A 14,183-nucleotide genomic window follows, 5' to 3' on the forward strand; every position below is an offset into this window, starting at 1 on the left:
CCCTCCACTCCTCCTCCCCCCCCCCCCCACACTTTTTTTCTTCAAGGGGGTGTGAGGAGCTGGAGGGAGGCATGAGAGTTAACCTCGAGCATTCTGGAGGAACGTCAGCACTCCCCGAGATGGTCCACGGCAAACTGTAGGTCGTGTTTTATTCGTGTTCACCGTGTTCGTCCGTTTGGCGCATCTTCCTCAATGCCCTTGTAGCGCTCGGGCTCTTCGCGGCGTTGTTTCCCTTCCAGCTGCAGAATGTGAGAGCCCTGCGAGGAGAACTTCTTCTCCAGGCTGGCGTAACGCTGCAGCGAGGATGCAATGACGCCGTTGAGGTCGCGCACCACCGCCGCCTCCTCGGAACTGAGTGGGAGCTCCCCACGATCGCACAGCTCCCACACACTTGTTGCGGGGGGGAGAGGGGAGAGGGGGGAGTCATGCTCACTGCCCCCCGCCGTGCCTTCGGCCATACCACTGTCTAAGTCAAGTGCAGGGCGAACACTCTCTTTGCCGTCTAATTTGGCGAGATAGCGGCCTATGGTAGTGAGCGTTCTGTACATCTCCCTTCGCAGAAGCGCATTCTCGTTCCGCGCGAGACGAAGTTCACGCCGCAAAAATTCTGTTGATGACTCGTCGTTGGAGATGTCAGCGCTTGGATGGCTTCGTGTCTCCCCCTTTTCCTCTTCTTGAAGCCGTGGATGGGTGCAGGCGACGACGTTGTGGCGTGGCAAAGGTCCCCCTTCCTCGGCTTCTGCCAAGAGGGAGGACTTCGGCGGTGAACAGGCACGTCGCCCAGCCGCCTCCATGGACTGCTGTCGCTCCAGCAGCGAAGTAAAGAGGTCTGCCGGGGCGCCTCGCCTCGCCTGTAACCTCTGCTCAGCGGGCTTTTGTCGCTGTTTACTCAAGTGCTTCTGCTGCTGCCGTCGCGCACGCATCTCCGCCAGCATGCGGTCAATCTCATTGTCGTAGAAGTACGGATCCGAGGATATGAATGCCATCGCCCTGCACCCCGCCGAGTACTTCCGTGCGGTGTGCAAAGCGTGTCAACCGCTGCTGCAGCGGCAGTGACAATGCCGACACACGCGCAAAAGACAAATACCAAAAACTGCCTTTCCCTCGGAGCCGACAGTGACAACCAAAAAAATATATATAATAATAATAATAAAATGAAACAAAAGAAAAACAAAACGGTGGATAAGAAGGGACGAGGCAACACAGTCAGACAGAGCGAAGGCAAGAGTGAGAGTGAACACAAGCAGCAAGCTGCCAAAATCAAAGAGAGTGTCACACACACATATATACAACAGCTATTTAACTTGCTCCTTTGCTGCTTTCTGTGCAGTTCTCTCGATATATATATATTACTTCATCAACTCCTTCTGTCCTTTCTCACCCTCGTCTCTTAGTCAAGGTGTGTGTGTGTGTGTCACGAAGCACACCTTCAAATACGCAGACTCCTCTATTCCCCCAAGACACACACAGAAAAAAAAAGACGCTTGAGAAAACGAATAGTAACAAATCCAGAAGGTTCTACAACACCCTAGGAGTGTAAAGGTTGTGCGAAGGGGGAAAAACAATCACCGCAGTGGCAACCCCCCAAGCCGACACAAGCAGAGAGACAACATATTTTCCACGCACGCGTAACTGTAACTACCCACACTCACAAAACTCGCTCTCTATCCTCAGCAGCACGCCTCAGTCCACCCCACCGCTTTCATCTTCCTTCAAAGTTTCCCGCGTGTGTGTGTGTGTGTGTGTGTGTTGCTGGTTGCTGTTCCCCATGTCTCTCGCCCAGGGCAATCCTCTTTCCCTCGCTTACCTTTGGGACGTCCGCCTCTGGGTGGGTTCGTGCGACGTACCTAGTGCAAACGGAATAACAGGTAAGGGCAAGGCCAACAAACCAAAAGCGACACGCATTAATCTCGGTCCAACACCGTCACCACATCTTCTTCATTGCCCTTTTTTCATACATGCATACGCAGGGGAAAAACAATGGAGGAGTTGTTGAGCAAAGGTGGGACTCTCGCTTGCATCCCCCACAAGAGGCACGCATTCCCATCGCCATCCCAACAAGTTCCCATCAACCACCCACATCCTCCTCTTGTTATGCCAGGTCGTGTTCTTCTTGCACCCGTGTTCCTTCTCTCCTACGCACACTCGCAGTTCGTTCGCCCCCGCCCCCCCCCTCGCTCTCCCTCTCCTCCTCCCCTTGTCAGCCCCTCCCTTCTATGTTGTCTTCGCTCCCATGCAGCCCCTGGTTTCCCTGCTCCCCTTCTTGTTCCCATCTATGCATCACTCCTTTTATTCCCCCTCATAAAGTACAAAGGGGGATATCCCTCTACGTATGCGCCTCGTTTTCTTCGTCGTAGTACCACTCGTCCTTCTCCGGGTCGTACCACATCTCGTTTGTCGGGTCGTAGAACTGGCAGCTGGGCGGGTGGAAGTACAAGTTCTCCTTCTCCGAATAGTAAAACGGCGTGCCCTCCGTCCTTACCCAATCACCGTTCGGTAGAAGCAGCGGATTGCCTTCGTCATCCAGCTCCTGCTTTGAGGTGGTGTTTGATGTCGCCCGCCTGGTGTCGCTGCCGCCTTGGCCTGCAACTACCTTCGGCGGCCCGGCCGGTGATCCGGTGTCGACCGCCTCGCTGTTGCCGGCACGACCCACGGGGGCCACCACCTCCAGCTTTTTCGTATCCACAGGCTGCTTCGCGTGTTGCTCGGTTGGGGCGACCACGGGTTCGCTGGGATTGGTGGGGGTGGGCGCGTTATCTTGCTTCTTGGTGGCTGGCCGCGCGGTCGGCTCCTTCGCCTTTGAGCTCTTGCATCCCATTTCTCTTCCGTGATCTACTGCAGGTGTACGAGAAACAACGCCTGGAACACGCCCACGCTTCCTTCGTTTTTTTTTTCGCTCTGGACGGGCAACGGAAGACGCCGGCGAAAATACCGAGTTGAAGACGCTGTGGATTCAACGAGCAACACACATATGCACCGACAAAAAAAAAAGACAAAAGAACGAAGCAGGGGAATGAATGAAAAATGAGGCAGAGGGAGTAAGAAGAAGACAACGACAAATAAACTGAGCGGATGCTGGTGAGACGTATTTATGCCCAGCGTAAAATAAAAAAAAAAAGGCAAACGGACTTTTTTTTTTTTCTCTTTTCGTTATCATTATGTATGCATTTCTTCGTGAGGGACTATTTCCTCGCCTCCTGCCTGGCGCCCTTCACTTCCGCCCCCTCCCTCTCACTGTGTGATTATGTGTCTTTTGACTCCACAGCGCGTTTTGGTTTGTTTTGTTTTGCCCTTCGTCGTTGCATACACCAGAGCCATTCAGCTCGTTGCGCCGCCTCAACTGACAGCAGCAGCGAGAAGGCTTCGGTACATGCCGGCACGCATAGGGTCCGCCCGCACCAACTCCGCAGCGAGCTCCCGCAGACACCACAGACGATCCTCCTCAATGTCACTAGTGTCGCTGGGTAAATCAGTGTGGCATAGCGCTCTCCGTATGTCGCGTGCCAGCGCAGTCACTGCAGCTGTCGCCCTGTTCTTCGTGTCGCTATTGCTATTGCCGCAACCGCAGGAGGCGAGTAGTACGCTGAAGAGGTAGTAGCGAGGCCAGTACATATCTGTCTCCTCGCCCAGCCGCATTTCTTCGGTCAAAAGCTCTATGCACGCCTGAATCGGACGCAGTATAAAGTCGCTACACTCAGCGCGGTGCGCAGGCGAGATGTGCTGCAAAGTGTCGGCTGCCCGGCTGAGAAACTGGACGTAGTACCACGCCGATTGGTCCGACGGATCGCAGAAAATCGCAGTGGTAAAAAGCCCCAACTCCTCCTCCAGCTGCGCCCACGCCTCCCTCAATTTGGCGTCACGCGTAACATCATCCTCCGTCCCTTGCTGCAGTCGTTGAAGCGCCGTTTTGATGAGTAATCCACGCTGATGCCACGCGCTGTAGTTGGAAAAGTTCCTCTGGACCATTTTTGTGGTAAACTTCAACTCCTTCAGCTCGTCAGCAGTGAAAAACGAGCCACGCGGTGTTGCACCACCCGCGTCGCCACGTGACTGGGGCTGCTCTTCTTGTTGCTGTCTCACACTGGGCACCGCCTCCTCGGCCGCGTCGACGGAGTACCGCGCGAGGAGTTCCTCCATCTGCGCTATTTCCCGCAACGCCCACCGGCGATAGTTCCAAGCGTGAAAATTGCGCTCGTCCACCGCGAGCAACGCATCGCACTGCTCCTTCTCCTTCATTAGCACAGAAGACCAGAAACGCACCTCCTCTGGGCAATCCACACTGGCAGAAGGGCCTCGCCCAGTGACACCGGCGGCATCTGCGGCAGTAGCGGCGAGGACGGCGTCTTTGGCGAGCCGCTTGAGCTGCGCAAAAATCCAACGCCGGTGCACAAACGCGGCGTACACCTTGTAATCGCGAAGAAGTATCTTTGAGCTTAGCCTCAATTCCTCCTTGAGACACTCCATCTCTCTTTTTACGGCGGTCCGTGGGTCCCTTTCCTCAGTCCGTGACGGGGGCGAGGCACCTGCCTTTGGAACGCCCTCCATATCTGTGACTTCTTTGGCGGCCTCGATTGCCTCGACGCCTTCCTCCCGCTTTCCCCGCATTTCCTTCCAAAGATGCAGCAGGACATTGCGTCGGTAGTTGTACATCGAGTACGCCTCTGGGTTCTTGCAGAGCAGCTCCGACAGCTGCAACAGGACCGCCTCCGAGTAGACGTGAGCAGCGCGTTGCCTCATCAGGGCGTCGTAGAGAGAGGTGAATGCCTGCACCTCGGCGCGCTCGCGCTCCCGCGAGGCCTCGTCAACCTCGCGGCGCACTCTCCGTTGATCGTGCATCCCCGCACACAGCGAGCTCCGAACACCGGCGGCCCCCCAACAACCCAACAAGAGAGAGAGAGAGAGAGAGAGCGCACACACACAGACACACGCAGAAAGGAAAGCAACCGGTGCTTCTATAAAGTAAGTGTGTATCACCCCGACACCACTGACATGTCATGCCCGCCGAAGTAAAGGTGGAATAAAGAGGAAATACACGCACAGAGGGAGAGGGAGAGACTCTTGGGGGAAGAAACCCACGTATGCCTAGAGGCACACGCCAAACTCCAGCGCACCACAACATCAAATAATGGCAGCGATCGCCCATGCACTCCGAGGCACAACTCTATATACAACACACACACATACAGAAATACATCCTCAACGCATCCATTTCAGGAACTTTATGTGTGCGTGTTTGTAGAGTAAGAACTCCATAGCCGATGAGCAGCAAGAACAAAAACAGCAAATAATAATAGTAATATATTTTTTAAAAAAAAACTGCACTCACCGCCTTCCAACACGGCCATAATTGAAATTTTAAATCAATTAACAATAAAAAACATCGGAACGGTTCAACAAGACGCACCCTCTGCGCCCTGTCCCAGTCGTGTCGCACATTCTATCCACCTCCCTCTAAAAAACAAGAAAGTTAGAAAACACCCACCCACCCAAAAACACAACAAAATAAAACCACCGGCGCACAGGACAATTGCCACATTCGTGTGTTTTTACCTCCGATGGGTGGCGCACACAACAAAGAAAGGAAACGCCAAGAAGCAAGCAGAGTGTGCCACAAATGATACATAGAGACACAGGTAAACGAGCGCAGGTATGCACACGCCACAAGCTCCCGAAAAAACATGCAGGGCGGCGGGAAGGAGAAAACAGCATGAAGCTTCTTTGTTGTTGTTGTTGTTGTTTTTGTTTTGTCTCTTTTATTTTATTTTTATTTTTTACTCGCTCAAACCCATGCACTATCCATTTCCACTCCCCCCACCTCCCTCGTCGTGTTCATCCCGCTCCTTCTCTCGCCGATGCTATTCCTCTCTTGCGCTGGTTCTATCGCTCTCCCACCCCCCTCATTCCATCCCGTATTGACCGCGGCAGAGTAGAGTGTCAAAAGACATGTGAAGAAGTCAACAACGTCGCTCACGATTCGTTCGTTGCTGGATTTGCTGTTGTTACTTTTTAATGATCGGTTTAAAACATTCACTAGCTACGCTTTTCGGTCGATGGACTGCGGAGATTCTCCAGGCGCCACCGTGCCCAGTGTGCAGTACCGCCTCCCTCGCCACGGGGCGCTTTCCACCACCACCACCGCGAGATCGCACCCACCACGAGACTCGTGCTGGCATACCCGATGCAAACCATCCACTCGTGTGTCGTTAATGGTACTGTTGACATCAGGCGGCCACCGTACTGCACAATGCATACCTGCAAGACCACAATCAGGGACACAATCAACAACAGGCCTGAACTATCGCCCCAGCGCCCAAAGAAGGTTTCGTCCCGATTTAAAAGACGGGCATTAAAAAAATTCATCACCTGCATGAGCACAAACACATTGAACACAATGGAGAGATGCTTGGGCCCAAAGTGCTCCATGACGGGGAACGTGTTCGGCAACCCCTCAGCTGCATGCTTGGTTTTAAAGTGTTTATTGCCGGTTAAAAGCAGGTGAATCTGCGTGAGGAACTGAAACCCGCCCTGCGTTGCCACCTGAAACCACATACTAGGCAGTATCACAGGCGTGTTACGAGACTCTGGCGGACGCGAGAGAAGCGTGGACTCAGAAGGCAACTCCGTTGCCAGAGCCAGTGCCGCCAAGGTGTCCATGATGAGGTTGAGCCAGAGCAATTGCACCGGCTTCAGTGGTGACATGTTTTGCTCGTTCATAAGCGCGCCAGAGAATGCAATCAAACACGCCACACAATTCACAGTTAACTGAAACTGCAGGAATTTCCTGATGTTGTCCTTTACGTTTCTACCCCACATGGTTGCCTTCACCATACCGGCAAAATTATCGTCAAGGAGAACAATGTCGGAGGCACGCTTTGCCACGTCACTGCCAGTATTCATTGCAAATCCCACATCACTCGTTTTAAGGGCGGGGGCATCATTTGTGCCATCACCTGTCACCGCCACCACAGCCAGAGGGTTGAGGAGCTTTAAGAGATGCAGAACGCGCTTCTTGTCCAACGGGGTGGCGCGGGCCAAGACGCAAAGATTTCGCATAAATTTATCTAGCAATTCCTCATCCTTGAGGCTGCGGAATTCCGTTCCGCTCAGCACATAACCCTCCGCGATGAGAGCATCTACCGCCTGCAACGACGCGGGCGAACATGGTGATGAAGAGCTGTGACAAGTAGCAAAACCTGAGGGTCGCTCCAGAGCTAGCAAACCGCAACGACTCGCAATATTGATGGCCGTGAGCGTCGAGTCACCTGTAATCATAACCACACGCAGCCCGGCACGGGCACAGAGTTCCAAAGACCTTGGCACCTCGGGACGAATTGCCTCCTCTAATGCAATAAGTACCAAGAAGGTTAACGGGACATTAGGTGGAGTCAGGGGCATGCCAGAGAGCCCTACAGCTTCTTCCAAGGGGTTAATATCCCCGTAGGCACAGCAAACCGTACGAAGACCAGCCTGTGCATAGTCCTTTAGAATGGTCGTATAGTACGCACGTCGTGCGTCGTTCAGCGGAGCCAGGCGGTCGTTTTCTGCGACAACATTTTGACAAGCAGCAAGTACCATCTCTGGCGCTCCACTTACGTACACGCGACAGACCCCATTGGGAAGCTTGAGCACCGTCGTACTCTTTTTTTGAAGGGAACTAAATGGAAAACGAACACAGGATGATGTATCTCGCATGATGGCCAACAGTGGCTCCTCATCATAGGAAAAGGGAGTGATACGCCCATCTTCCGCGACGACACTCATACTAGACTTTAGTTGCATTAGGGCCTCCCCAGTTCTACTCCGCGCCCGCCCCAACTCCGGATCCAAGGCACTAGCGGCAACACACTCCATCAGGTGTGCGGCAGAGCGTGGTGAGGAAAGCGTGACAATGGCGTCATGACTAGCCATTATACCGTTTGAAGCATCCTCCGCCCTCGCATAACTCCGACCTTGAAAGAAAACACGGGCAAGTTTCATGTCGGGCGACGTAATGGTACCCGTCTTGTCCGTGCAAAGTACAGTGGCTCCACCCATCGTCTCACACGCAGCCAGGTGTCGCACCAGATTTCCATCTTGCAGCATGCGACGCATGGAATAAGCAAGTGAAATCGCCACCGATAGAGGAAGCCCCTCGGGTACTGCCACCACAACGATGGCAATGGCTGTGGTGAGGTTTTCAAAAAATTTCATGGCAAAAAATGGGCTGCCATACACCACAATCCGATAGCCTTCTTTTAGGAAAAGCGCCGTAAACGTTAACACAGCCGCTAATAAACCAATCGTCCCAATTCGCTCTGCCAGCACCTCAAGCTGGTCTTGTAGGGGTGTATTCCTCTTCTCGGTACTATGAATTGTCATGGCGATCTCCCCAGCAAAACTATTTTCCCCCACCGCACAGACAACGGCAACGGCGTCGGAAGAACCGTCAAGAATGCTGGAGCCACTAATCAAGAAGGGGTCACGGTGGAGGTCCTTCACGACTTCCTCACTCTCGCCCGTCACACTGCACTCATCGCATACAACGTGACGGTTATCAAACAGAATGGCGTCAAACGTCAGCTCCATGCCTGCAGATATCTGCACAAGATCACCCACTACAACGTCCTCATTGTGTATCTCCCTCGGTCGAAGAAGCGGCTCCCCGTCGGGGGCAGTTTCATAGCGCCAAACGAGTACAAGTTGTCGCGTCTGATCCTCTCTTTCAAGGACCTGCGAAAACTGTTCCTGTTTCTTGTAATTGTTCAACGCACCCAGCACCACGACAATGAAAACAGAGAGAAAAATTGCCGCACCTTCCACCCACCCCGTACTTACATCGACCTTCCCCTCGCGATAGTCCGGCGTCGTCATACCGAGCAAAATGGATAAAATTGCCGAACCAATGAGAAGTTGCAGGATTCGATCACTTTCGACAGCTTCCTTGGCAAAAGACATAAAACTTTTTTTCGGACTGCGCGGTAAACGATTGGCGCCAAACCGCGCTCGTCGCTCGGGCACGGAGGTGGCCAGCACCCCGCCACGGACACCGGGAGTATTGCTCCACGCGGTGGGATCTTCACAGTGGACGTCAAGCAGTCTCAGAAGCCCTTGGTGCCCAGCGACCTCGGAATTAAACTGCTCGATGCGCTTGTGCCCTATGATGCCCGGAAGTGCAGCTATGAGGTCATCTTCCGCACCCTCTCGAGTATTCGCAGAGCAAATAGGCACCGCGATCTGCCCCCCTTGCATCCAAGAAGCAAAGTAAGAATAAAATTAATAGGGAGGATGATGTGGCCTAATCGCAGTGCTTCACCCACAGCAAACAAACACTATAAAAATACAACCCTTCCTGCGAGTGCTAATAAAGGTAAAACAGTGGAAATAACAAGAGTAACCATTATTTCTGATGTAATGAGGCGTAGTGCAAACGTAGGTAGAAATAGGAAAGGGGGAGAGGAGAAGGAGTAAAAGAGAATCAGTAATGGACCTGATGTTTACATAAATGCCAAGACAGGAAAATCAACTTGATCCCTCTCCTTCTCTCCTTCCCTGTCCTCACCCACTACCGGCTACCCAGCACCCGCTTCAGCTCCTTCTTTAGCTCGGCCTCCGCTTCTTGTGTAAAGTCACCTTCTGCTCCCAGGAAGGCCCGAATACCCTCAACAGACTTCCCTGATAAATACACGGCCAGTTTTGCGGATGCCAAACACAGCAACTCCTCATAATTGAGAAGGGTTGCTGCTTTGACCATCATCACCGTTGTCGCCTCATCCCAGTCCTCAATAAAGCGGCGGTCGTAGGGGTCCAGGTATTCAGATAGTGGCAATACCATCGGGCGAGGAATCTCGCGCATGACATTTCGTCCCGGAAGCCCCACAGCAGCCTCGCCGCCACTGTTACCGCTCGCCTCTTTTGCCGTGTCGCTCTCTCGGTTCGGTGGCTGATAATTGTACCGATACGTCATGTGCGCACAAATCCGCTGCAGTAAATCACCTGTAAAGTAGGGAAACGGCAGCTCTACAGCCGGAATATTGGTGCCACCACCACTTCTACTAGTAGTATTGCCACTGGACGTCGCAAAAGCAGTCGTGGCGGTGGTGTTCTCTGCGGCCGCCATTTGAACAGAAGGCGCCTTGTTCGCCAGAGCTACTGTCGCGGCGGCGGTGAGTTCTACGTGTCGTGTGGGTTCCCTGCCGTCGAGTAGGTCTCGCAGCACCAACGAGGCCTGCGTCGCCACAGACCGACTTACGGTTGCTTGCTTGCCATCAGATCCAATCAGCACCAACAACTGATCCGGCATCGTTTTCCTCACGGAGCAGAGGGAAAAGTCAATAAGAAAAAGATACACATTAAAGACAAAAGCAAAAAAAACATGAAACAGAAACATTATTCAGCAGTCAGAGGCAAACAGTGAAAAAAAAACCACACACACGCACATAAAACGCCATCTACCAGTAGTGGAAGATGAAACACAAGACGATAGATGTCAAATGTAATGTCGAATGCGCCTATGCAATGTACATCATGGACGTGCACTATCAGTGTATCAAAAACGTGTCCAATCAATAAAGGCAGAAACAAAGTTTGTTTCTTTTTTTTTGTTTCTCCAAACTTAGTCGCAAAACATTTCCAAAGCCATCGCTCGTCCAGTACGAATATTTACTTTTTATTTTCGTTGCGCTCGGCTTCTACTAACCGCAGAAAGTCCCTTGAAACTTCCAATCGGCTGACAGAGGCGAGAGCCCCATCCATAAAACGCCCGGCCACGTTTCACCAAACCTCATCATGGTATGTGTGTTATCGTCCAAGCAGATAATTCCGCCCCTGTCACCGGGTCGCGGTGCACGTAGTAGTATCGCCTATGTTCATCGGAGTAGATGGCTCGCCATCCGGGGGGCAGTGGGTACTGCACGCCAGGGGTCTGCGTCACAGCAGCCCCCAAACCCTCATGAGGGGAAAGATGTAAAGAGCCATACTGCTGAGCTTTCTTCTGTAGTTCCAACTCTTGTTGTTTTTGCAGCTGCCACTGTTGCCAGAGTTGGTGGTGGTGCTCGAACGTGCTGCTGGCCGTACTCGCTGAGTGTTGCATGGCGTTGTCCGCCACGGCGGGCACCCCTTTGCGCTCGCCCCGCCTCTCCTCATCCTCATGGGCCCCCTGCTGACGGTGGCTGTGACGCTCACGACTGGAACGGCGGCGTTTTTCCGAATCCTCTCGGTCGTGTAACCGCCGCCTAGAGCGGTGCCGACACCTCTCCCCACTTGATCGCTCACGCCTTCTTTTATTGCGGACCTGACCTCCCCCATTATTATCACTACCCCTTACCATGACGTCATCCCCTCGGTGATGGAAATGCTGGTGCTGATGCTGCTGCTGCTCCTGTTGCCTGCTGTGGGCTGCTGCACCATACTCGTCGAGGGCCTCCCGCACCACTTCACTCCTCTCAGATGTCTCACGGTCACATCGCTGTCGCTGAAACACAGGACCCATCATGGCAATGTTCCGCGGTGTGACGCTGAGCGCCGTTTGTGTGTTTAGTGGCACAGCAAGCTGCCGGTGCGTGTGCGGGTCGTCCTTGTACCGCGCGTATATGCGGTGACGGTACTCCACCTCATGCCCCCGCGGCCCTGGACGTGTCAATTCCAGAATTTTTCCGTGAAACTCCTCCTCCACCCTCTGTGCATCCTCTTCCGCACCCACCTCAACGAGGGCGCGAACTACGCGACGCTTCGCAGCGCCGCCGCTCTCGAGCGAAGCCTCGCGGTTAAATATGACAATCTTCCTGACAAAACAGGTCCCCCGCAAGAGCTGAAATACGATGTGCGGAGTGATGCCAACGCCGGCCTCATCGACTTTATGCGGCCGACTAACACCACCACCCTGCTGATGGAGATCAAATACGCACACAAATGTCATGCAGAGCACCACAGCATCCACCCCACCCACCGGGCGCATTTGTTGCTGGGGCCCGCCGCTTCTCCCTACACGTTGGCGCGCGTCTTCAGCTCCCTCACCCCCATCCTCATCGCTACAATCATCGTCATCATCGTTGTCGTTGTCGTGATCCTCGTCATCCGTTTCCGCCTCCACGTTTTCTTCTTCCTCCTCTTCATCCAGTCCATTGGCCACCCCAGAGTCCCCAAAAAAAGTTGCGTCGCCCTTGCACTTATCATCAGCGTCGTCGACAGTTGCATGGGTTCTGGCAGCAGCAGCAGCAACATGGCTGGCTCCCTTTGCGCCCGGCCTTTTTGCGCCTTCCCGCGTCACGGCAGAGCAATTGCCTTCACGCAGGTCCTTAGCCCCCGCTGATGACGACCGCAGGAGATGCACGACGCCCTCCACTAGCATGCGGTCTTGACCCAAATAAATAAACCCCCGCCTCAGCTCCAGATGGTGGGGCTTGTCCTGCTCCAGGAGCTCGTGCTGGATGATCCGGGACAGCACCAACTCAACCCCCTCGGGTTCGAAGAACTCAACCGTAGCCTCGCTCCCCACTGGAGGTGGGTCACCGGACCTTCCCTCCGCGGCATTCCGACTATTGTTGCTGAACACCACTGTTTTTATGCGAGCCGCGGCGGTTCGGTTAAAGTGGCGTGCGAAGAACCCACGCAGCAACGGCTCGTTCGCGTGCAAACAGGCTGGCAGCTCCCACAACTGCACCGCCTTTCCAGCAAGCACGGCCTCCTCTAACATCGAATGCTTTGCTCAACCAACACAGCAAAAAGACGGCCCACAACCGCTTCCCCCCTCCTATATGCTTCTAGCAGGAAGAGAGGCGCAGAAAGGGGGGAGTGAGCGGCAAATAAGACATGACGCAAATCAGTCACAAGAAATAAGGAAAGGAACTCAAAGTGAGACATCTCCACAAGACATGCGTCGAGAAAAAAACAACAACAATAATATAAAACGTAAGCAAAAAAAAAGGTGCGAGGTGCCGGAAGTGTCGATCCCTCCTCGCTCGACACAGTGAGATAACTCACTGGGACAAAACAAAGAAGTCTGCGTGTCTGGCCCTCGGCGTGGGCAAGGCTACCGAGGAGGAAGTAACCCGCAAAGAGGCAAGAAGAAAGAAAGAAACATCAAAAAAGAGAAAGCAAGTGAGGGGAAAAAACAACCGTGAAAGAGGGGAAAGGGAACAGAGGAAAAAAGGACAGCACACAAACCAAAGGGAAAAGAACTAAGAATCATAAACAACCACAACGGCACCAACAGTGAGTTTGAGTGCAGCATAATAATAATAGTAATAAAACCTTGCGCGTACAAAAGGAGGACAAAAAGATGCAGGGACAAAGACACACAGATCAAGATGAACAATAGACCAATGATGCGGTGCCACGCAGTTGTTGTTGTTTTTATTAGTATTGCCGCTCCCCTTTTATTTGCTATTTGGTGTCCCACCTTCCCTCCCTTTAAGCAACATCCCCCCTACCTGTGTGCACACAGGTAGGCATATAGAGACACGCATAGCAAGTGAGGAACAGCGAACACCACTATTTCCCACCCACCCCCCCCCCACTCCACACATCCTTCTCTCTTGCACTTGCTCCGAATTCCTTTAGGGTTAGAAAAGGCAATCGATGTCATTGTGTTCTGCATATGTGCATCCACGAAGAACATGCATACAAGTTAGTGAATCATGACACCCTTACAATTATATATTTTTCAAATCACTTTTTGTTGTATAAAATTCTACAATAAATTTTTGATGGGCGGGCGCGGGCGGGCTCTCTGAAAACCAAAACAAAAAAATGAGGCGGAGGGAGTTTGCCTAAGGAGCGGATGGCCTTAAAAGCTGATTGGAACTCACATGCCGTCCTCAGAATGGCTCTGTCTCCTCTTGTCACTCTCATGTGCAAGCATGGAGAAGACTAGCATGTCAGCGAGCGGCGGTTCCATTGTCTTTCCTCTTAGTGTTCCCTGTTGTTGTTGTTGTTGTTTTTGCTCTGAATCGAGCCGATACTTTACGCTCCTTCTCCTCCTTTTTATTTCACTCTTTTTTATTTCTCCCCCTCCCCCGCCGCCATCTTGTTCTCTCTGCCCCGCTGCTCTCATTTTCTTAGCGCTTGGGGCGCTGCGCAGTCAGCCCCTGCCCTCCCATCGAACAGAAAAAGTCCTCCCCGTAACGTGCATACATATCCGTGAGATTTGCGTAGGGGCAAGGACACTTGTGGCCACACCCCCGTGCCGCCCGCTAGCCAGCCAGCAC

At 53.1% G+C, this 14,183-nt stretch overlaps 6 protein-coding genes across 6 annotated transcripts, besides 10 other annotated features; all 6 read right to left on the reverse strand.

The window, feature by feature from the left end:
* Nucleotides 1–158: 158 nt before the first annotated feature.
* On the reverse strand, nt 159–986 carry Tco025E_01681 (uncharacterized protein; the record flags this gene model as incomplete). The annotated part of the gene is made up of 1 exon (XM_029368618.1): nt 159–986. The coding sequence occupies one exon, from the start codon at nt 984–986 to the stop codon at nt 159–161; it is 828 nt and encodes a 275-aa protein (XP_029231258.1).
* A 141-nt stretch (nt 987–1,127) lies between these two features.
* Nucleotides 1,128–1,176: a sequence feature (A-rich).
* Nucleotides 1,177–1,726: 550 nt separating this feature from the next.
* Nucleotides 1,727–1,750: a microsatellite.
* Nucleotides 1,751–2,326: 576 nt separating this feature from the next.
* Tco025E_01682 (uncharacterized protein) lies at nt 2,327–2,818 on the reverse strand (the record flags this gene model as incomplete). Its single annotated transcript, XM_029368619.1, has 1 exon — nt 2,327–2,818. The coding sequence occupies one exon, from the start codon at nt 2,816–2,818 to the stop codon at nt 2,327–2,329; it is 492 nt and encodes a 163-aa protein (XP_029231259.1).
* Nucleotides 2,819–3,336: 518 nt separating this feature from the next.
* Tco025E_01683 (geranylgeranyl transferase type-2 subunit alpha) lies at nt 3,337–4,836 on the reverse strand (the record flags this gene model as incomplete). The annotated part of the gene is made up of 1 exon (XM_029368620.1): nt 3,337–4,836. One exon carries the CDS (start codon nt 4,834–4,836, stop codon nt 3,337–3,339), a length of 1,500 nt encoding a protein of 499 aa, XP_029231260.1.
* Nucleotides 4,837–4,886: 50 nt separating this feature from the next.
* Nucleotides 4,887–4,908: a microsatellite.
* Nucleotides 4,909–5,162: 254 nt separating this feature from the next.
* Nucleotides 5,163–5,194: a microsatellite.
* A 524-nt stretch (nt 5,195–5,718) lies between these two features.
* Nucleotides 5,719–5,772: a microsatellite.
* Nucleotides 5,773–6,030: 258 nt separating this feature from the next.
* Tco025E_01684 (putative calcium-transporting ATPase) lies at nt 6,031–9,228 on the reverse strand (the record flags this gene model as incomplete). Its single annotated transcript, XM_029368621.1, has 1 exon — nt 6,031–9,228. One exon carries the CDS (start codon nt 9,226–9,228, stop codon nt 6,031–6,033), a length of 3,198 nt encoding a protein of 1,065 aa, XP_029231261.1.
* A 313-nt stretch (nt 9,229–9,541) lies between these two features.
* Tco025E_01685 (S-phase kinase-associated protein 1) lies at nt 9,542–10,279 on the reverse strand (the record flags this gene model as incomplete). The annotated part of the gene is made up of 1 exon (XM_029368622.1): nt 9,542–10,279. The coding sequence occupies one exon, from the start codon at nt 10,277–10,279 to the stop codon at nt 9,542–9,544; it is 738 nt and encodes a 245-aa protein (XP_029231262.1).
* A 30-nt stretch (nt 10,280–10,309) lies between these two features.
* Nucleotides 10,310–10,363: a sequence feature (A-rich).
* Nucleotides 10,364–10,762: 399 nt separating this feature from the next.
* Tco025E_01686 (uncharacterized protein) lies at nt 10,763–12,670 on the reverse strand (the record flags this gene model as incomplete). Its single annotated transcript, XM_029368623.1, has 1 exon — nt 10,763–12,670. One exon carries the CDS (start codon nt 12,668–12,670, stop codon nt 10,763–10,765), a length of 1,908 nt encoding a protein of 635 aa, XP_029231263.1.
* Nucleotides 12,671–13,029: 359 nt separating this feature from the next.
* Nucleotides 13,030–13,075: a sequence feature (A-rich).
* Nucleotides 13,076–13,205: 130 nt separating this feature from the next.
* Nucleotides 13,206–13,224: a microsatellite.
* Nucleotides 13,225–13,473: 249 nt separating this feature from the next.
* Nucleotides 13,474–13,504: a microsatellite.
* A 391-nt stretch (nt 13,505–13,895) lies between these two features.
* Nucleotides 13,896–13,918: a microsatellite.
* Nucleotides 13,919–14,183: the final 265 nt, after the last annotated feature.

The sequence above is a fragment of the Trypanosoma conorhini genome, assembly GCF_003719485.1.
Source record: "Trypanosoma conorhini strain 025E chromosome Unknown Tco_14.4_contig_00058, whole genome shotgun sequence".
NCBI lineage: Eukaryota > Euglenozoa > Kinetoplastea > Trypanosomatida > Trypanosomatidae > Trypanosoma > Trypanosoma conorhini.